Here is a 15,639-nt window from a genome sequence, read left to right as displayed (position 1 = left end):
TTTGCTCAGCAATATGCATCTGCCACTTCAGGGACACTGTAGCCCCATATAACACATCTTGTCCTGAGCTATCCATTGCTTCCCATCTTATTCTCTGTATTCACATTGGCCCTTGATTCACAGACCTCATTTTGTAGCACCTGTTGCATTAATAACTAGAAAACTCAGTTCAGCTAAGGGCTAGGCATCCACCAAGCATTGTTCTGATGCAGTAAGTAATCAGACAGCAGAAAGGTATCTTTGCAGATTTCACTTTCCTGATATTATTAACTCTCAAATAGAATGTCTATCTGAAATGCATTTCATCTGTGCACAGTAATAGAGTGACATTACTTTACTGAAACAATTATATCACACTTTTCTCTAACATAGAAAGGAAAAGTATGTTTAATAAAAGGAACAGAACACAGTGATCTATTTGAAAGAGGGCATGGACTTCTGCCTTGTCTTTTGATTAGAAGACATTTCACGAGGACAAAAAGAGAAGTCGTTTTGGGTCCTGATATTTTAATCTAGACAGTGTCCTGCAATAGAAAGGTAACAGCCTTGAAATCAGATTCATCTGAGTTTAAATCCTCATCCTGCAGTTCAGCAGTGGTGTGACTAGAGCAAACGACTTCAGCTCCTTGAGCTCAGTTATGCTCACCAGTGAAATGACAGTTACACTACCTACCTATTTTTCATTTCAGGATTGTGAAGAAATTATGGCAATAAGATATCCAGAGTGCTTTGCAGCATTCAAAGCACAAAGTAGGTCTTCAATAAAGGGAAGCCCCTAACCAGGAGATTGTATGTAAGAAAGACCTCAAGAATCTATGTGTTGTTTTTATCTATGTGTCAGAATCTAGTCCTGCTGTCCTGCTTTCTACTCCTACCTGGTGTTCTCCCAATAGTCCTGGCATCCTGAATGGCTGACTTAGCACCACATCATTACCCCTTCCTTCACCTATTGGCATATCAATATTTGAATTCAAATATTGATTTTATGACAAATGCAAGGTTTTCTTTTTTTTAAAGAGAGAGTGAGAGAGGAGAGAGAGAGAGAGAGAGAGAGAGAGAGAGAGAGAAAGAGAGAGAATTTTTTTAATATTTATTTTTTAGTTCTCAGCAGACGCAACATCTTTGTTGGTAAGTGGTGCTGAGGATGGAACCCGGGCCGCACACATGCCAGGCAAGCGCGCTACCGCTAGAGCCACATCCCCAGCCCGCAAGGTTTTCTTAACCTATGCCCAGGCTTAGAATTTGCCAACCATCTTTAGTCACTGAGACAGCTGGTAGATACCCAAGCTCTATTGCAACCCTTAATATACCTTTCCCCTTCTCTGACAGTTCAAAACTCTGATTAAATTTTACCTCCATGCAAAAAATAAATAAAAATAAAAATGACTTGACTTATTAAATCTGAGCTGATTCTTTATTTATCTACAAATTACTGCCCTGGAATCCACTTTGTCTATTAGGTAGTGCCATCTTTTTAATATTTCTTATTTATAAGTATGGCAAAACAATTTATGAACCTGTGAACATATATAACATTTCCTTTATGCTAATAATGGTAACTCAGCCTTGGCCCCCCTGGATCTCTTCTTCCCTGTCCTCTTCCTCCCAGAGGAGAATTGCTGGCAGAAGTGTTCACAGGCTTTCACAAGGAGAAATAAGAAATCATGAAAGAGAAGTGTAGAGAGATACTTCCGGAGGACTAAAGGAGATTTTTCAGGGATGTTGAAGAGATTGGAGTGGGATTATTTATAAAATAAGGGGAGTAGAGTGGAATGAAGGGAATTTTAAGGAGTATTTAGAATCTCTGGGTGCACTTTATGTTATTCAAGAAATATACGAAGAAGACTTGAGTTATTTTTATATTTCTATTGCTGGTAAGGATTGGGTTCTTTGAAGTTTGGCTTGCTCCCAAATAGAACTATATGGGTTAGGGTATTACAAGTTTCATTTCTTCCAAGTTCCTTATGAAATTTATTTTATTGTATTATCTAACCACCTAGCATAGCACCACACATGCTTCCAAATTTTCAGTAACACTGTTTGCTTGGTTTGATTCACTTTGATATTGACCATCAAACCAAACAGGATCTCAACTACAGTTTGGGAGAATCGATTCAAATTGTTGATAGATTAATTTTTTAAATTGTGGAGGAGATTAAAAGGTACTGCTCCAAATGAATCCCAGTCTCCTGGCTGAGAAGTGTATTTTAGCACACTCAGAGAACTTGTGGATGTGGCTGAATTGCTGTCATTGAACTTAAGGAACCCCGCAGTGGAAAAGACTCCCTGGAAAATTGGATACAGGCAAGTGTCGTTCGGATTTATAAAAAGAGAAAGAACCTGTATTTGTGAACTACAGAGCACTGAGCTTGGCATCGTTCTGGGGCAAGATTCTAGAACAATTTTTCTAAACAATGACTTGTGAGTACTTAGAAAAGGAAGTGGTAAACGCAGCGTGGGCCCACTAAGAATAGTCCTGTCAGACTAACCTCATTTCCTACTGACAGAGTTACTACACTGGGAGATCAGAGAAATAGAATAGAAATAGGAAATCTAGATTTCAGGAAAGCTTTTGGTAAGTTCTCTCATAACACTCTTGGAAACAAGACTGGGGGAGAAGCAGCCTGAAAGATATTACAATTGTACAAACTTGGGCCCAGTGGGAAATTCATGTCCCAAAGAAATCAATTAATGAGTCACAGTAAATTCAACAAAATGTTTTCATTGAATTAACATCTTTTCCCAACCTCTTCGGCAAACCATTACTATGACCAGGGCTAGTGATCCAATTGTATAGGTGCAGAAGGGAGGAAACCAGGGCTGGTGGGAGCACCCTTGTCATGATCCATTTCTGTGATTTCACTTTCAAACGTATAAGGTAAACATGAGACTATGTCAAACCAAGTACAGTGTTGAATCTGAGTGAGGTGATGTTTCTGCTCCTCTCTACAGACTGTGTTCTTTTGGGGGCTCTATGCACTAAGAGAGTAAGCAGAGCATGTTCTAAAAAGAGTAATCAGGAACATGAAGCCACGTCCCTAGAATCATATTTGGAGGACAGAATAGCCCAGAACTATTTCAATGCCTTCCAAAAAGTAGAAATGGGACAGATACTGAGTTTCAGATGGACTCCCATGAAAGACATTGGTTTCCTTACCATGGAGCTGCGTCAGTGTGGACTGGAACACAAAAAGACATGGTGGAACTTATAACTTAAATTTTTCCCTTTTAGTCAGATCTGAAATCTCCCAAAGAAAACATTCTACAACCCTGGAAGCTACCATATTTTTCAGTTTATTTTAGTTTTTTGCTTGTTTATTTTGTTGTGGTACTGGGGATTAAACCCAAGGCCTTGTGCATGTGAGGAAAACACTCTAGCAACCAAGCTATAGCCCCAGCCCCTTCCGTTTATTTTAAATCAAGAAATTAAAAAAAAAATAATACAGAAAAAATGAGAATCAGGATGTTTATACCCTCTACCTGAGTTTATATAATCTGAACGTTTTGCCATATGGGCTTCAAATTCCTTTTTAAGATATAAATAATCACAAGTACAGTTAAATCCTCTGTACACAGCAACAGCAGCATTTTGAAGATGGCATATGAATGTATAGCCTGTCCATGTGTTTTACTTATATGGCTTCTGTGTATATTCACAAATTATTTATACCATTGTAATGAGACAAATATAAAGGGTTCAGTTTACTGAAGAAATTTACTGGTATGGGGTATTGGATGACAAGTCATCCAGGTATTCCTGGGAGAAGAGGAAATTTCAAGTAAAGGAAATTGCAGCCTCAAACTCACAAAACTGAGAAAAGAGTAGGAAAATTTAAAAAAAAAGAAAAAACCCTGCAAATAATTTTATCCAGGTGTAAGAGGTAAATTAAGAATGTAAGAAGATGAAAATGAAAAGTCGACAAAGACCTGATTATGAAAGGCTTTATCCCAGAAAAGACTACTTCATTATTTTAATTGTGAGAATAAGATAATAGACATGCATGTTAGAGAAATGAATGAATCCAGTAACGATACAGTTAGAACAGGATGGGGGGATAAAACAAGAAGGCTGAGGGTCAAGTTGGTAAGTATTACAAAGTCCCAAAAGATCACAGGAGCTTAAAACAGATGAGGATGAGGAGGACAGATGAAGAATATCTTTAATACTGTCAAGTGCTCTAGGGTTTGTTTTTAATAATGACAAAAGATACTTGAAAACTCTATGGTATAAGATTTAGTGATCCTCTAGCTACTTCTTATCTCAGGGAATAATCTGTAGCATGACATATATGAATTGTTATAATAGTAGATTTGATTAACAACATTATTAAATAAGATATAAAATAACAAAGCAAGATGTTTAATTTTTTTAATTTTCGTAGTACCTCTATGCAATGAATACTTCTGGAGTTTTGTTTGAAGATACATATTTAATTTTCAAAGAATTCCTTATAAAACAATTCACCAGTAATTTTATATAGTTGGTTCTTATACATAGAAACATGCATACATTCTTTTCAAAAACTAAAAGTTTTCAGGTGTTAATTATAATGTATAACTAAGAAGTTCACCTAATCAGTCCTGTTCAAATTGTTTATTGTGTTTTCTTTTCTTCCATTTGCTTTCACTCCCATGAAGAAAAGGGACTGTTAAGAGGAAAGGGCTAAGAATGGAAAGATATGCCCATCATGTCCCAGAAATGTCTCAGAAGAATACTCCAAAATATTGGGTGCCAGGACACAGACGTCCTCACGTTCTCACACCAAACTAGATCTATAGGAACACTAAGCAGGATTGAGCAATAGGGTCAATTCAGATTATTTAGTTTTCAAAAGAAACAGTTCTTGTTGTTGTTCTTATTCCTAATAATGTTATTTTTTTTTGTATTGTGTGACTCTAAAGTAATTATTTATTTGACTGAATTTTACTTTTAAGCCATTTAAACTTGTTCTGAATAGTCAAAGCATAAGTAACAATTGTCAAAAGTGGAAGCTCTTTGTTTTTTCTTTTCTTTTTTGTTTTCCCTTTTCCTTGTTTTTTTACAGTTTAGAAAACAATGGGAGATCTTAACAGATGACTTAATTATCAAGAGGTATCAATTATGTAAATGAGTCTGATGGCAAATAGAGCATCTTTTTCTCACAAAGTTGTTACTTTTTCTGGGACAATGGTTTTCAAACTTAAGCATGTATCAGAATCACCCAGAGGGCTTGTTACAAAACAGATGGAAGACTCATCCCTAGAGTTTTTGATTTAGTAGGACTGGGATGGGTCCTGAGAATTTGCATTTTTAATAAGTTCCCATGTGGCGAGCATGCTGCCATACAGGGGCCATACTTTGCAAAGCGCTGCCCTAGGAAGACTTTCCTACCCCAGAGACTGAGTTCAGTGGTCCTTTTATGAGCCTTCCTTCTCTTCTGTTTATCCCTCTCCTAGGATTATCACTCTATAAAGTGCCATGGCAGACTGACACGATGTCTAGCTCCTCTATGAGATCGTGAGTTTCCTGAAACAAGCATATGTCTTATTTGAAACTGCATACCCCAAAGCACAGCACAGAGCCCAGCTGGCAGGGAGCAGGAGATGGTTAATAACTCCACATTGAACAACACTGGAATGACCATTAAATAAATGCAAATGTGTATTGCACATACCTATATGTGATTTGAAGTATTCAGATCAGTGAGGAGAGAAATGCTCTGTACTCAGGGGGGAAAGAACATTAAAAAGACAAAGACAGGACTAATCAAAGAAAAAGAGAAGAAATTGGAATTTAAATTTTCACATTGGTGACTATAGTTTATGATGGGAATAAACTATTTTAGAAAGATCACAGTAATAAAAATGTGCTAATGGTTTCAACTTTGTCAGATGTACTCTTTGGCCCACAAATGGCATTTAATACTCCATCCCATGTAGCTGGTAAAACTAAGAATCACCCCAGTTCACCTACATATAGCCAAGGGCACACCAGAAATTAGAGAGATCATCCACATCCTAAATAGAAAAGGAGAATTATAAGAAAAAAGTAAAAAGACCTCATAGGTCATTCAGTCCTAGTCTCTGGAGTAGTGGAAGATTAAATATAAAGTAGCACAGAAAAAAATTATGGAAATAAACCCGAGAAAACTTAAGACTCTCTGATCCTCTAATTTTTAGTGCCTCATGAAGTTCAAGGATTTATTGTCAACTCGCTGCTTAAACCACCATTCATCAAAAGAAAAACATTCCCTATAGCCTGCATTAGAAATGGAAATAAGAAAGGCAATGTAAAAAGTTGATTTTGTGGTATTAAATAACTCTCTTTTTCTTGTGTTCATGAATTCCTGGTTTGTAACTATACTTATCCAAAATATTAAAATGACCTTCAGGCCAACCCCTTTACTTAAGAGTGAAGGGGAAGAGAAAATTACTAGACGTTGACCATTACAGAAATTACTTGCAAGGCATTTTTCTCTGATAGCTGCAGTTTCACTCATATTATCATCCTTTTCTGTTGACAAGTTTCCAAGATTTTAATCTTGAATTGGAAATGCTACCCTATCAGAAAGGGCTTATATTGTCAGAAGCGGTGCTGTGGTGGAATGTAGAATCGTATATGAGAGCACTTGTTGTACTGAAAAATATACCATTGCTAGGAAAGGCATTTAAATGCTTAGTCTGCTTGCTCATAAATCACTTTCAATGTGCTCAAGTTCTTAGACAACATACTGAAAGCTTTCTTATTTCTTATATTATAGCAGTGTCATTTGCATTGCTGAACTTGGGGTTATGTTGGCAATTCCAGATAAACCCTTGCTTGCAAGGTTTATAACTCTGTGATTAAATTTCACCCTGGCTTAGAATTCCAAAGTAAAATTTTTGTGTTTTTTTTTTAAACCTGAAGTATATCTGATATTTTAAGAAATGGTCAGATTCACAATTTGGGTCTACAAATAGAAGCAAGTGGCCTAAAGCACACAAAACTAACATGGCCATTTGGAGACTTGGACACCTTTATTCAAATTCTCAGACTTGCTTTGTTGCTTTAGAAGCACATGTTAAAAACATTTCAAATTTTTCTATTAACTTTACTCAAGATTTGTTTTAGTCATCTTTTTACTACTGTGACCAAAAGACCTGACAAGAACAATTTTAGAGGAGGAAAAGTTTATTTGGGGTTTACCAGTTTCAGAGGTCTCCGTCCATAGATGGCTGACTCCAGTGCTCTGGACCTATGGTAAGGCAGAACAACATGGCAGACAGGCATGAAAAAGAAAAGCAGCTCAGAACGTGAGAAAATATAAACACCAGGAACAAAATATAAACACCAAGGATATACTCTCAGTGCCCACCGTCTTAAGCCATACCCTGCCTGCCTAAGGTTAACACTCACTTAATCCCTATCAGGGAATTAACATACTGATTAGGTTAAGACTGTCATAACCAATGTTACACCTCAAAGTCTTCTTGCACTGTGTTACATATGAGCTTTTAAGAGGGGACACTTTGCAACTAAACCATAACAAGACTGTTGCAGTTCTTCCCTACCCCACCCCCAGCTTCTTTTCTGTTTCGGTTTCTTTGTTTGTTTCTTGTTGTGGTAGTTGTCATTGTAGGTTAGCTTTTCTGCTTCCTGTCAGCCAAAATATTGAAAATTCACTTGGATGTCTGTTTGCTCAGACATGCACACACAGTACTCTGGATTTTGTGTCTTCTTCTACAAAGCCAACCCCAGTATCCCTGTCACCTACCTACCACATGGAGTTGTTCTCTGGGGGTGAAAAAAGAAAGACATCAATTAGCTAAAATCAAAGAGAAAGAGAGGTAAGTTAGAGTATTTTGACGGGAGGCCTTTGAATTGTGGATGAAATTGAGTTAGAAAGATGAAGCAAGGAAGCGTGGCTGAAATGTAGCAATTGAAGGAGAGTCAGAACAACAAAAAAGAAATCAATCACAAGACTTTGAAAGATTGTCCTCAGCTTCTTCTAGAGTAGAAAATGGAAGCAGCTGGGCTAAGAGCAGGCTGAGGGAAAGTGTTCTCTTAAAACTTTATAGAAGTTTTCTCTGACTCATTCTACCTTTGTAGGAAATCTAAGTTAAAGATAATACAGATTCAGTTGCTCTGAAGAGAAATGAGTTGGTAATGATGAATTTAATAATCATTCTGTAGTTGAGCATAGAAATATATCCTGCTTAAAAGGAACTCTCTCCATAAAAGAGGAGAATGTTGTTGACTCTCATTGCTGTGTGTGGCTCTTACCCACAAGAAGTGTAACTTTAATCAGATTGGCTTTAATTTTTTTTTCAACTTAACCCATTATGTCCCATTGTCCTAGAGGATGAGGAGTTCTATATAATTTTATGTTTTTATAGATGTCCTATATATAGGACAATGGGACATAATGGGTCAATGTCAAGGTAATATTTGAGGAGTAGATAAAGCCTGAAAACACCAGGCAATGGGAAAACCACAGGCAACCCAGGAATCCCAGTGAGTGTGGAGGCCACATGAGTGGATTGAGATGTTCCCAGTAACTTTAACCAGCAGAATGAGCAGGTGCAACATGAGATGCCAGTTATGAAGAGACACTAAAAACTCTACCTCAATGATTTAAACAGACCTCTGATATGATTGGATTTACATGTTGGAAAGATCACTCTGGATGTGCTTCCCACCATTTGAGGTTTGGTGGAGATCTTCAGGGAAGTCAGTTAGGAGTCTTGTAGAAGTCCAGACACAATGAGAAGTAAAACAATAAAAGTGGAAAGGAGACATAATTTGAGAGCTATTTAGGGGGAAGTATTGATGAGAACTTATGATCAGAGGAGAGATGGTATTATGGTTTAGATATGAGGTGTCCCCCAAAAGCTCACATGTGAGACAATGAAAATGGGTTCAGAGATAAAATGGTTGAGTTATGAGAGCCTTAACCTAATCAGCACATTAATCCCCTGGGTGGTTATTAACTGGGTGGTGACTACAGAGGCAGTAGGATGTGGCGGGAAGAGGTGGGTCATTGGGGGCATGCTTTCAGGATATACATATTGTCCGTGGTGAGGGGGTCTGTTTTCTCTCTCCTCCCACGTTCTCTCACTCTCCCTGCTTCCTGGTGCCATATCCTGAAACACTTTCCTCCACCGCACTGTTCTGCCATGATGTTCTATCTCACCTCAGGTCTCAAAGAAAGGAGTCGGCTGTCTATGAACTAAGACCTCTGAAATCATGAAGTTGAAAATAAAGTTTTCTTCCTCTAATTGTTCTTGTCAAGTTTTTCAGTCACAGAAGCAGAAAATCTGACTAAAACAGATGGGGTTAAGAGAACAGAATTAATTAAAGGAAACTCTAAACTTAAAATGCTACAATATCAGTGTTATCAATTAGTGCAAATAGACAAATGAGGTTGCACAGGTGAAATATGGTACATTTCACAGCATGAGATAACTAAATTGTCAGAAACAAAAGCTGAAAGAAAACTAAAGATTAGTTATCTGGAATTCATACAGCAAGCATAAGAACAGAATGAACATGGGATCTTAACAATCATGTTGCTGCTCATACTTAGACTTTTCTCTTAGATAATCATGCTCCTTCGCATATTCCAGGAAATTGAGTGTGGGTCAAATAAACAGGCCATGCTAGTATCTATCAAGAGATGTATTCGGAAGCACAATCACAGGAATAAAGGGGAAGCAGGTGGATCCTTAACAATCACAGGGCCTAATCTGGCTTCTGAAAAGCCCAGCAGTCTTCTTGGAGGCTATAGTCAATAAGATTGCCAACCCAAGCAGAAAAAAAGAAAAAGGGCTGTGTTGTACCTTTCACATAGCAACCTGCCCTTGAGATGCACCTGGGAAATGACCAGTCCATGAAAAAGGACTCCCAGTACTAATAAGGTGTCTTGCTTGATGACTGCCTGGACAGTGATACCCCTAAACAAAACAGAGAATTCAGGAAAAGAAGCATAATTGAATAGAGAGGAAGGTTTCACTTAGAATACTTTGAGGGTGAAGGCTAATCACATAGAGGTACATGAGTAAGGGACTGGAGCCCAAGACAGTAGATCAGGTCTGAGGACAAAGGAACATTTCTCGAGCTCATAGCAAGAAACTCCCAAAGCATACACATCACTTTAAAATCTGATTTGTTGACAAATTTCCTCTCTTTGTCTTATAAAGACCAATGACATCCCCTACCTAGGGGAATAAAGAACACGTTAAACATTCCCCTCTGCCACCTTAAGAAACCCAGAAGAAAGTATTCTGTATTCTTTTTTTTTAATTATTTATTTGTTCTAATCAGTTATACATGACAGCAGAATACTCTTTGATTCATTGTGTACAGATGGAGCACAATTTTCACTTCTCTGGTTGTACACAAACTAGGGTCACACCATTCGTGCAATCATACATGTACCTAGGGTACATCTTTCCTGTACCCCTGCCCCCTCCCTGTAAAGTATTCTGAGGACTTTCTATTTCCAGCATGTTCTCAGGAGGATTCCTCAATGGACTCTTCCACTGAGAACACAGAATGCTGAGTAAAACCTAAATTACATGTATCAGTGAACCAGCAAAAAATCAAAAAAGTCTTAGGGGCCAAAGTTAAGTGAAATAGGGAACCCAGATAAGGAGACAACTTTATAGAAGAAGATAAATGCAGGAAGATATTCTTATTTTTGTTATTATTATTATTTATATTCTCACTTTGTAAATATTCATTCATGTTGCTCGATATTTTCAATACACCCACTCAGTTACCCTTCCTTGCTGTGGTCTGCTCTGTACCCTGAAGAGATTTGTCTTTAGGGACTCTACAAACACATGGCAGCCTTCCATATGGTTTCTAAGTTTGACCATGGCAGCAGTCAGGATGAGGGGCTAAGGCAGGCTGCTAGTGAGGTTGGAGTGTGTACTCCCCTGGTCTGTTCCTGCCATGTAGGCCTGGGTCAACTGAGTTCCTCCATCAAAGACTATCAACTGCGTCAGAGATCCTCTCCTACAGCTGCCCAACTCACAATAGATGTTCCTTCCTCCTCTTCAGGCTTCATGTGGTGGAGGGTGGGCAATGGTTCCAGGATGTGGCAGCTCCCAAACTCCAGCGACCTCTGTGGCCTCCTCTTACCCTGCTCACACCTCTACAATAGCCCTCTACTAACTCTCCTTAGCTACCCCAACTGGGGCATGCCAAGAGTTTCCTTTTCAGTTCCTGACCAATATGACTGGGAAATATTTAATGGAAAAAAATATTTCAGGAAAGAGGAAGGAGAATGGTTAAATATGCCAGGTACTACCAAGATTCTGTTAGTTTGGAGCTAAGAAAAGAATGGACATGGCAATAAGCAGGTCACTGGTGACCTTATAAGTAGGGAAGGTACTTTGGAGCTGCATAGTCTTCGTGTGTGTGTGAGAGAGAGAACACTAGAGAGACTGAAACTTGAATTTGTCAAAAGAAATATTGATGAATGAAAGGTCCAGACCCAAGATGCAGAAAGAGAGAGAATCTAGATGATAGAAAAGTAAAAACTTTCTCTTCCAAGAAAAAGTAGAAAAAAATCTGGTAAATAAATACACAAACAAGTCTGGAGTGAGCAGACTGGAACCTTCAAACATTTGTTCTTGCTGCTTCTGTCATTTTTGAAGAAGGAACAAGGTTTTCTGCTGAAACAAATGGTGTGAGGGTTGGAGGCTGGAAGAAATTGGTAAATTTTGGAAGAGCTATTGTGGGTTTTGGAAGAGGTTGATTTGCTTTTAATAAATCTTTTGATACACTACAGCCATTCTACCTTCAATGGGAGGAACAGAAGAAAGACAACCGGTATCCAATAGACATGTTCCCTTAGCTTTCTGGAAGAGGATTTAGATTTCTGTTGGTTTCTATTGTTGCAAAACTACAGAGGTAACCCAGGCTCTTGTAAATATGACACAAATTTACAAATATTCCTCAAGCATCCCAACAAAGATAATGCAGCAGGAACAAAAAGCAAAGGAACAAATGAGAGACTGTCGCAAGAGGTGGGGAAACCTAGCAACCAGCAAAAGACATTCATCCAAATTCATTCCATGCAGCCAGCGGTATTTTAATAGGGAAGCAAAGAAAACTAGGTTTGATGAGGCTTTCTGGCTTAGTAAAATGTCTTTGAGTATTGAGGAAACAATGTGTGCAGAGTGTTTTGTGCTCCTTCATCAAACACAGACATGGGATTAATGGAAGCAACTCTTCCCTCTCCTGTATGACAATGTTTATCACTATTTGCTTATAACCTGAGATCTGATGAGCACAGCTCCATCTTGTTGCCCTGCTAATGCTCCTCAGTAGGAGAAGGTTCAGGCACCCACTTTGTGTTTGATTGCTGCACTTCCTTTGAAAACTGACAAAAATAAAAAACCTATCCACTCGTGGCAGTGGATGTCAACAATGTGAACAACTTGGGAAATGAGAATATGACTGTGATATTCAAGCTATCTAAATGATAAATCATGCGAGCCTCAGAAGTTGTGTTTGACAATTTTTACCAGTAGTATGAAATGCAAAAATCAGACTTTAAATGTGCCCATGGTGTGCCAAATGTACTGCAAAGCAACTTCATCTATAAAGAGGGGAAATGCAGGTAGTGAGCATGCAAAGCTTCCGGCTCTCACTCCTCCTGCCTGCACCTACCTGGCTAGAGCCGCTGGGCTTTCACATTGCAGAGTCTCCAGTTAAGACTGTATTTGAGCAAAGGATTTTGCAGCTGAAAATGTGAAAATTATTGTACCAAAGGAATAAGCAATTTAAAAGAATTATTTGACAAATCCTCCTCTAAACCAAAGAACTGTTTTCCCTGATCGGGCAAGGATTTATTGAGGAGCTCCTGTGTGTGAGATTGTCCTTTGCACTGTAATGTGCATTAAGAGGTTAAAGATAAAGATGAGGGAGGGAGAATAAATGATAATTAATGGAGTTGGTCCTTGAGAAAGGCAAGTGTGGCCCTGAGCACAAGGAAAGAACAGAGCTTTAGTTGAAAGAGCAGACCCCCTGCTCCCCATGACCAAAAAAAAAAAAAAGGTACAAATGGTTTAGGAGAGAGAGGGGAAGATCTTGAGATATAATGGTCTATATTTCCTTTATGTATAGTTCTGCATTCATTGCACATTGTCTATTATACCACATACCATTATTATGCCAACAGAAGGACAGAGAGATGAGTATGGATAGAAAAGAGATACCCCGTTGATCCAAAAGGAATCACTTTTGTCCTAACTGGAAAGAGAAAACCAAGCTGATACAAAATTTTCCCCAAGATTTTGATGATCCGGTTTTCAAAGGCTTAAGATGCAAGGGAGCTGATTGACATAGGAAAATTCTGTTTAATAACATGTGGATGATCTTTGCCTGTTTTATAAAATGAGATAAAACTGCTTTCCAAACATGTTGCCTCATTTAGTTTTCACAATCCTGCAAGCTAGACACTATTGTCACCATTACACAAATAAAAAAAAAATGACCTCAGTGAAGGAGAATAACTTGCACAATGATATATCCTTGCTAAAGAGCAGAGCCAGGATTTAAATCCAGGCCTGTCTGAGTCCAAAGCCCAAGTGCCTGCCTCAGCACCAGAGTGCCTCTTCTGTTTTCGTTTTCAACCCTGCTCTCCCTGCCAGGATTCCCCTGAAACTTTATCAATTCACCTACAGGTGATTAGCAACCAAAATACCTTCTTAAGAATAATTACATATTGCTGAGAGACCTATGTCACTATAAGAAATGTGTATTAAGGAAACATGTATTTGTGTATTTTAAATTTCAATAGGTTTCCATTTTTCACAGCCAGTTCTTCAACTGAAAAGGTCGCTCTTGTGTCCAGTTCTCATGGTACACCTTCAAGGAGGTCTAAGCCTTGGTCATCCGGTGGCACTTTAGCACCTCACATGGCATGTTGTGCAGAGGAAGAATCCAACCATTGCTAGTGAATTGAAATAAGTGAAAAGTTGAATATTTCCTTTTAGATGAGCAATCTGGTGGAATGAAGTAGTGGAAATTGTCCTATCTGGCAAACTTTCTCTGTGTTAGCTACACCAAACAATAATACGATTCCACAACACTCATAACTAGTTTTGTTCATTTCTTTCATTAACCTCCTTGTATTTCAAGCCCCAACTCAAGAACCACCTTTTTCATTCCCATTTAGCCAGTGTTTACTTAATTTCAATGACCACCTGGGAGATAGTAATATATTGTCCTCACTTTCTAGCAGTAGAAACAATCTCAGAGGTAATTTGTGATTTCCATCGATTTGCCCAGCTAATAAGTGGTGGATTCACTCCAAGATATTTGATGCAAATCTGAGAGCTTCTTATGTGATTCTTTAGAACTAGCTGATGTCTTTTTTGGGGTGGGGAAGAGGTACTGGGGATTGAACTCAGGGGCACTTGGCCATTGAGCCACATCCCCAGCCCTATTTTGTATTTTACTTCAAGACAGGGTCTCACTGATCTGCTTAGTCCATCGCTGTTGCTAATGCTGGCTTTGAACTTGTGATCCTCCTGTCTCTGCCTCCCAACCACTAGGATTACAGGCTTGCGCCACCACGCCCAGCTAGCTGACATCTTCTAAGAGAAGATTCTGTATCCACAGGATCAGCAAAGGAAGCCACCTTGCTCTTTCCTTTAACTAGAAACAGAGGATTCTGTCACCCAGAAAGGCTCTGCAAATGAAACTGGAAGATCCAGGAAACTTGAGAAAATAAAATACCGGGCTGGGAATGTGGCTCAGGCGGTAGCACGCTCGCCTGGCATGCGTGCGGCCGGGGTTCGATCCTCAGCACCACATACAAACAAAGATGTTGTGTCCGCCGAGAACTAAAAAATAAAATATTTTTAAAAAATTCTCTCTCTCTCTCTCTCTCTCTCTCTCTCCCCTCTCTCTCCTCTCTCACTCTCTCTTAAAAAAAAAGAAAGAAAATAAAATACCCAGAATTAATTTTCTACAATATATCTATCATTAATCTTTTAAATGGATTTTATAAGAATTGTATTACACATAACTCTAACTGAAATCTAACTCAGATTTACAGAAGCTAAAATTTCCATAAAATATAAAATGTGAATAATTTAAATTACATCCTACTATACAATAAATATACATCCCAGACAGGAAGAGATCTATAACCTCATTTTCCTCTTGACATCCACAGAACAGCTTTCCCTGGCAAAAAAGTTTGCTGACTCCAGCAATTCGGCCAGAGTCCTAACAAAGCACAGTATAGTTTTCTTTGGTTAAAACGTGTTTCTTACCAAAGAGAGTTTAGAGATCAGGATCTGGAGTCAGGCAATCTGGCTTTGAATAGGATGTCTGCCACTTAGAACCTGCATGACCTTGAACAATTTATGAAATTTCTCTTTGTCTCAATTTTCTCCTCTACAAATTAGACTAGGATTGTTATGAAGACCAAACAAACAAACAAAAAAAGGTATCTAAATTCATCAGATTATTTCTTGGCACTAGTAAACACATAATATATACTAGTTATCATGGTATACATTAACATATCTTCATGCTTCCCGAATTCTGGTCAACCTCTTTACCTGCCCTTTTGTTCTACTGGGTGACTGGCAGGTAAGGCTCCATTTAAAGCATGGCATCCACAGTGACCCTTGGAATCAGAGGCAGGAATTCAG

General features: G+C 38.5%; 1 protein-coding gene across 2 annotated transcripts in view; it reads right to left on the bottom strand.

The window, feature by feature from the left end:
* The window catches only part of CAAP1 (caspase activity and apoptosis inhibitor 1), a 460,161-nt gene that overhangs the window by 129,073 nt on the left and 315,449 nt on the right, over nt 1-15,639 (bottom strand). The window contains exon 7 of one of the 2 annotated variants that reach the window (XM_081264031.1): nt 7,166-7,214. The exons of the other annotated variant lie outside the window; for it this stretch is intronic. Coding sequence (XP_081120157.1) covers nt 7,171-7,214 — 44 coding nt within the window. The 3' untranslated portion in view covers nt 7,166-7,170. Of the gene's footprint in view, nt 1-7,165; nt 7,215-15,639 lie in introns of those variants that run through there. 2 annotated transcript variants of the gene reach the window in all.

The sequence above is a fragment of the Spermophilus citellus genome, assembly GCF_964194105.1.
Source record: "Spermophilus citellus genome assembly, chromosome: 2".
Classification (NCBI taxonomy): Eukaryota; Metazoa; Chordata; class Mammalia; order Rodentia; family Sciuridae; genus Spermophilus; species Spermophilus citellus.
Note: the sequence above shows the minus strand (reverse complement) of the source record. Positions and strands in the feature narration are given on the sequence as shown.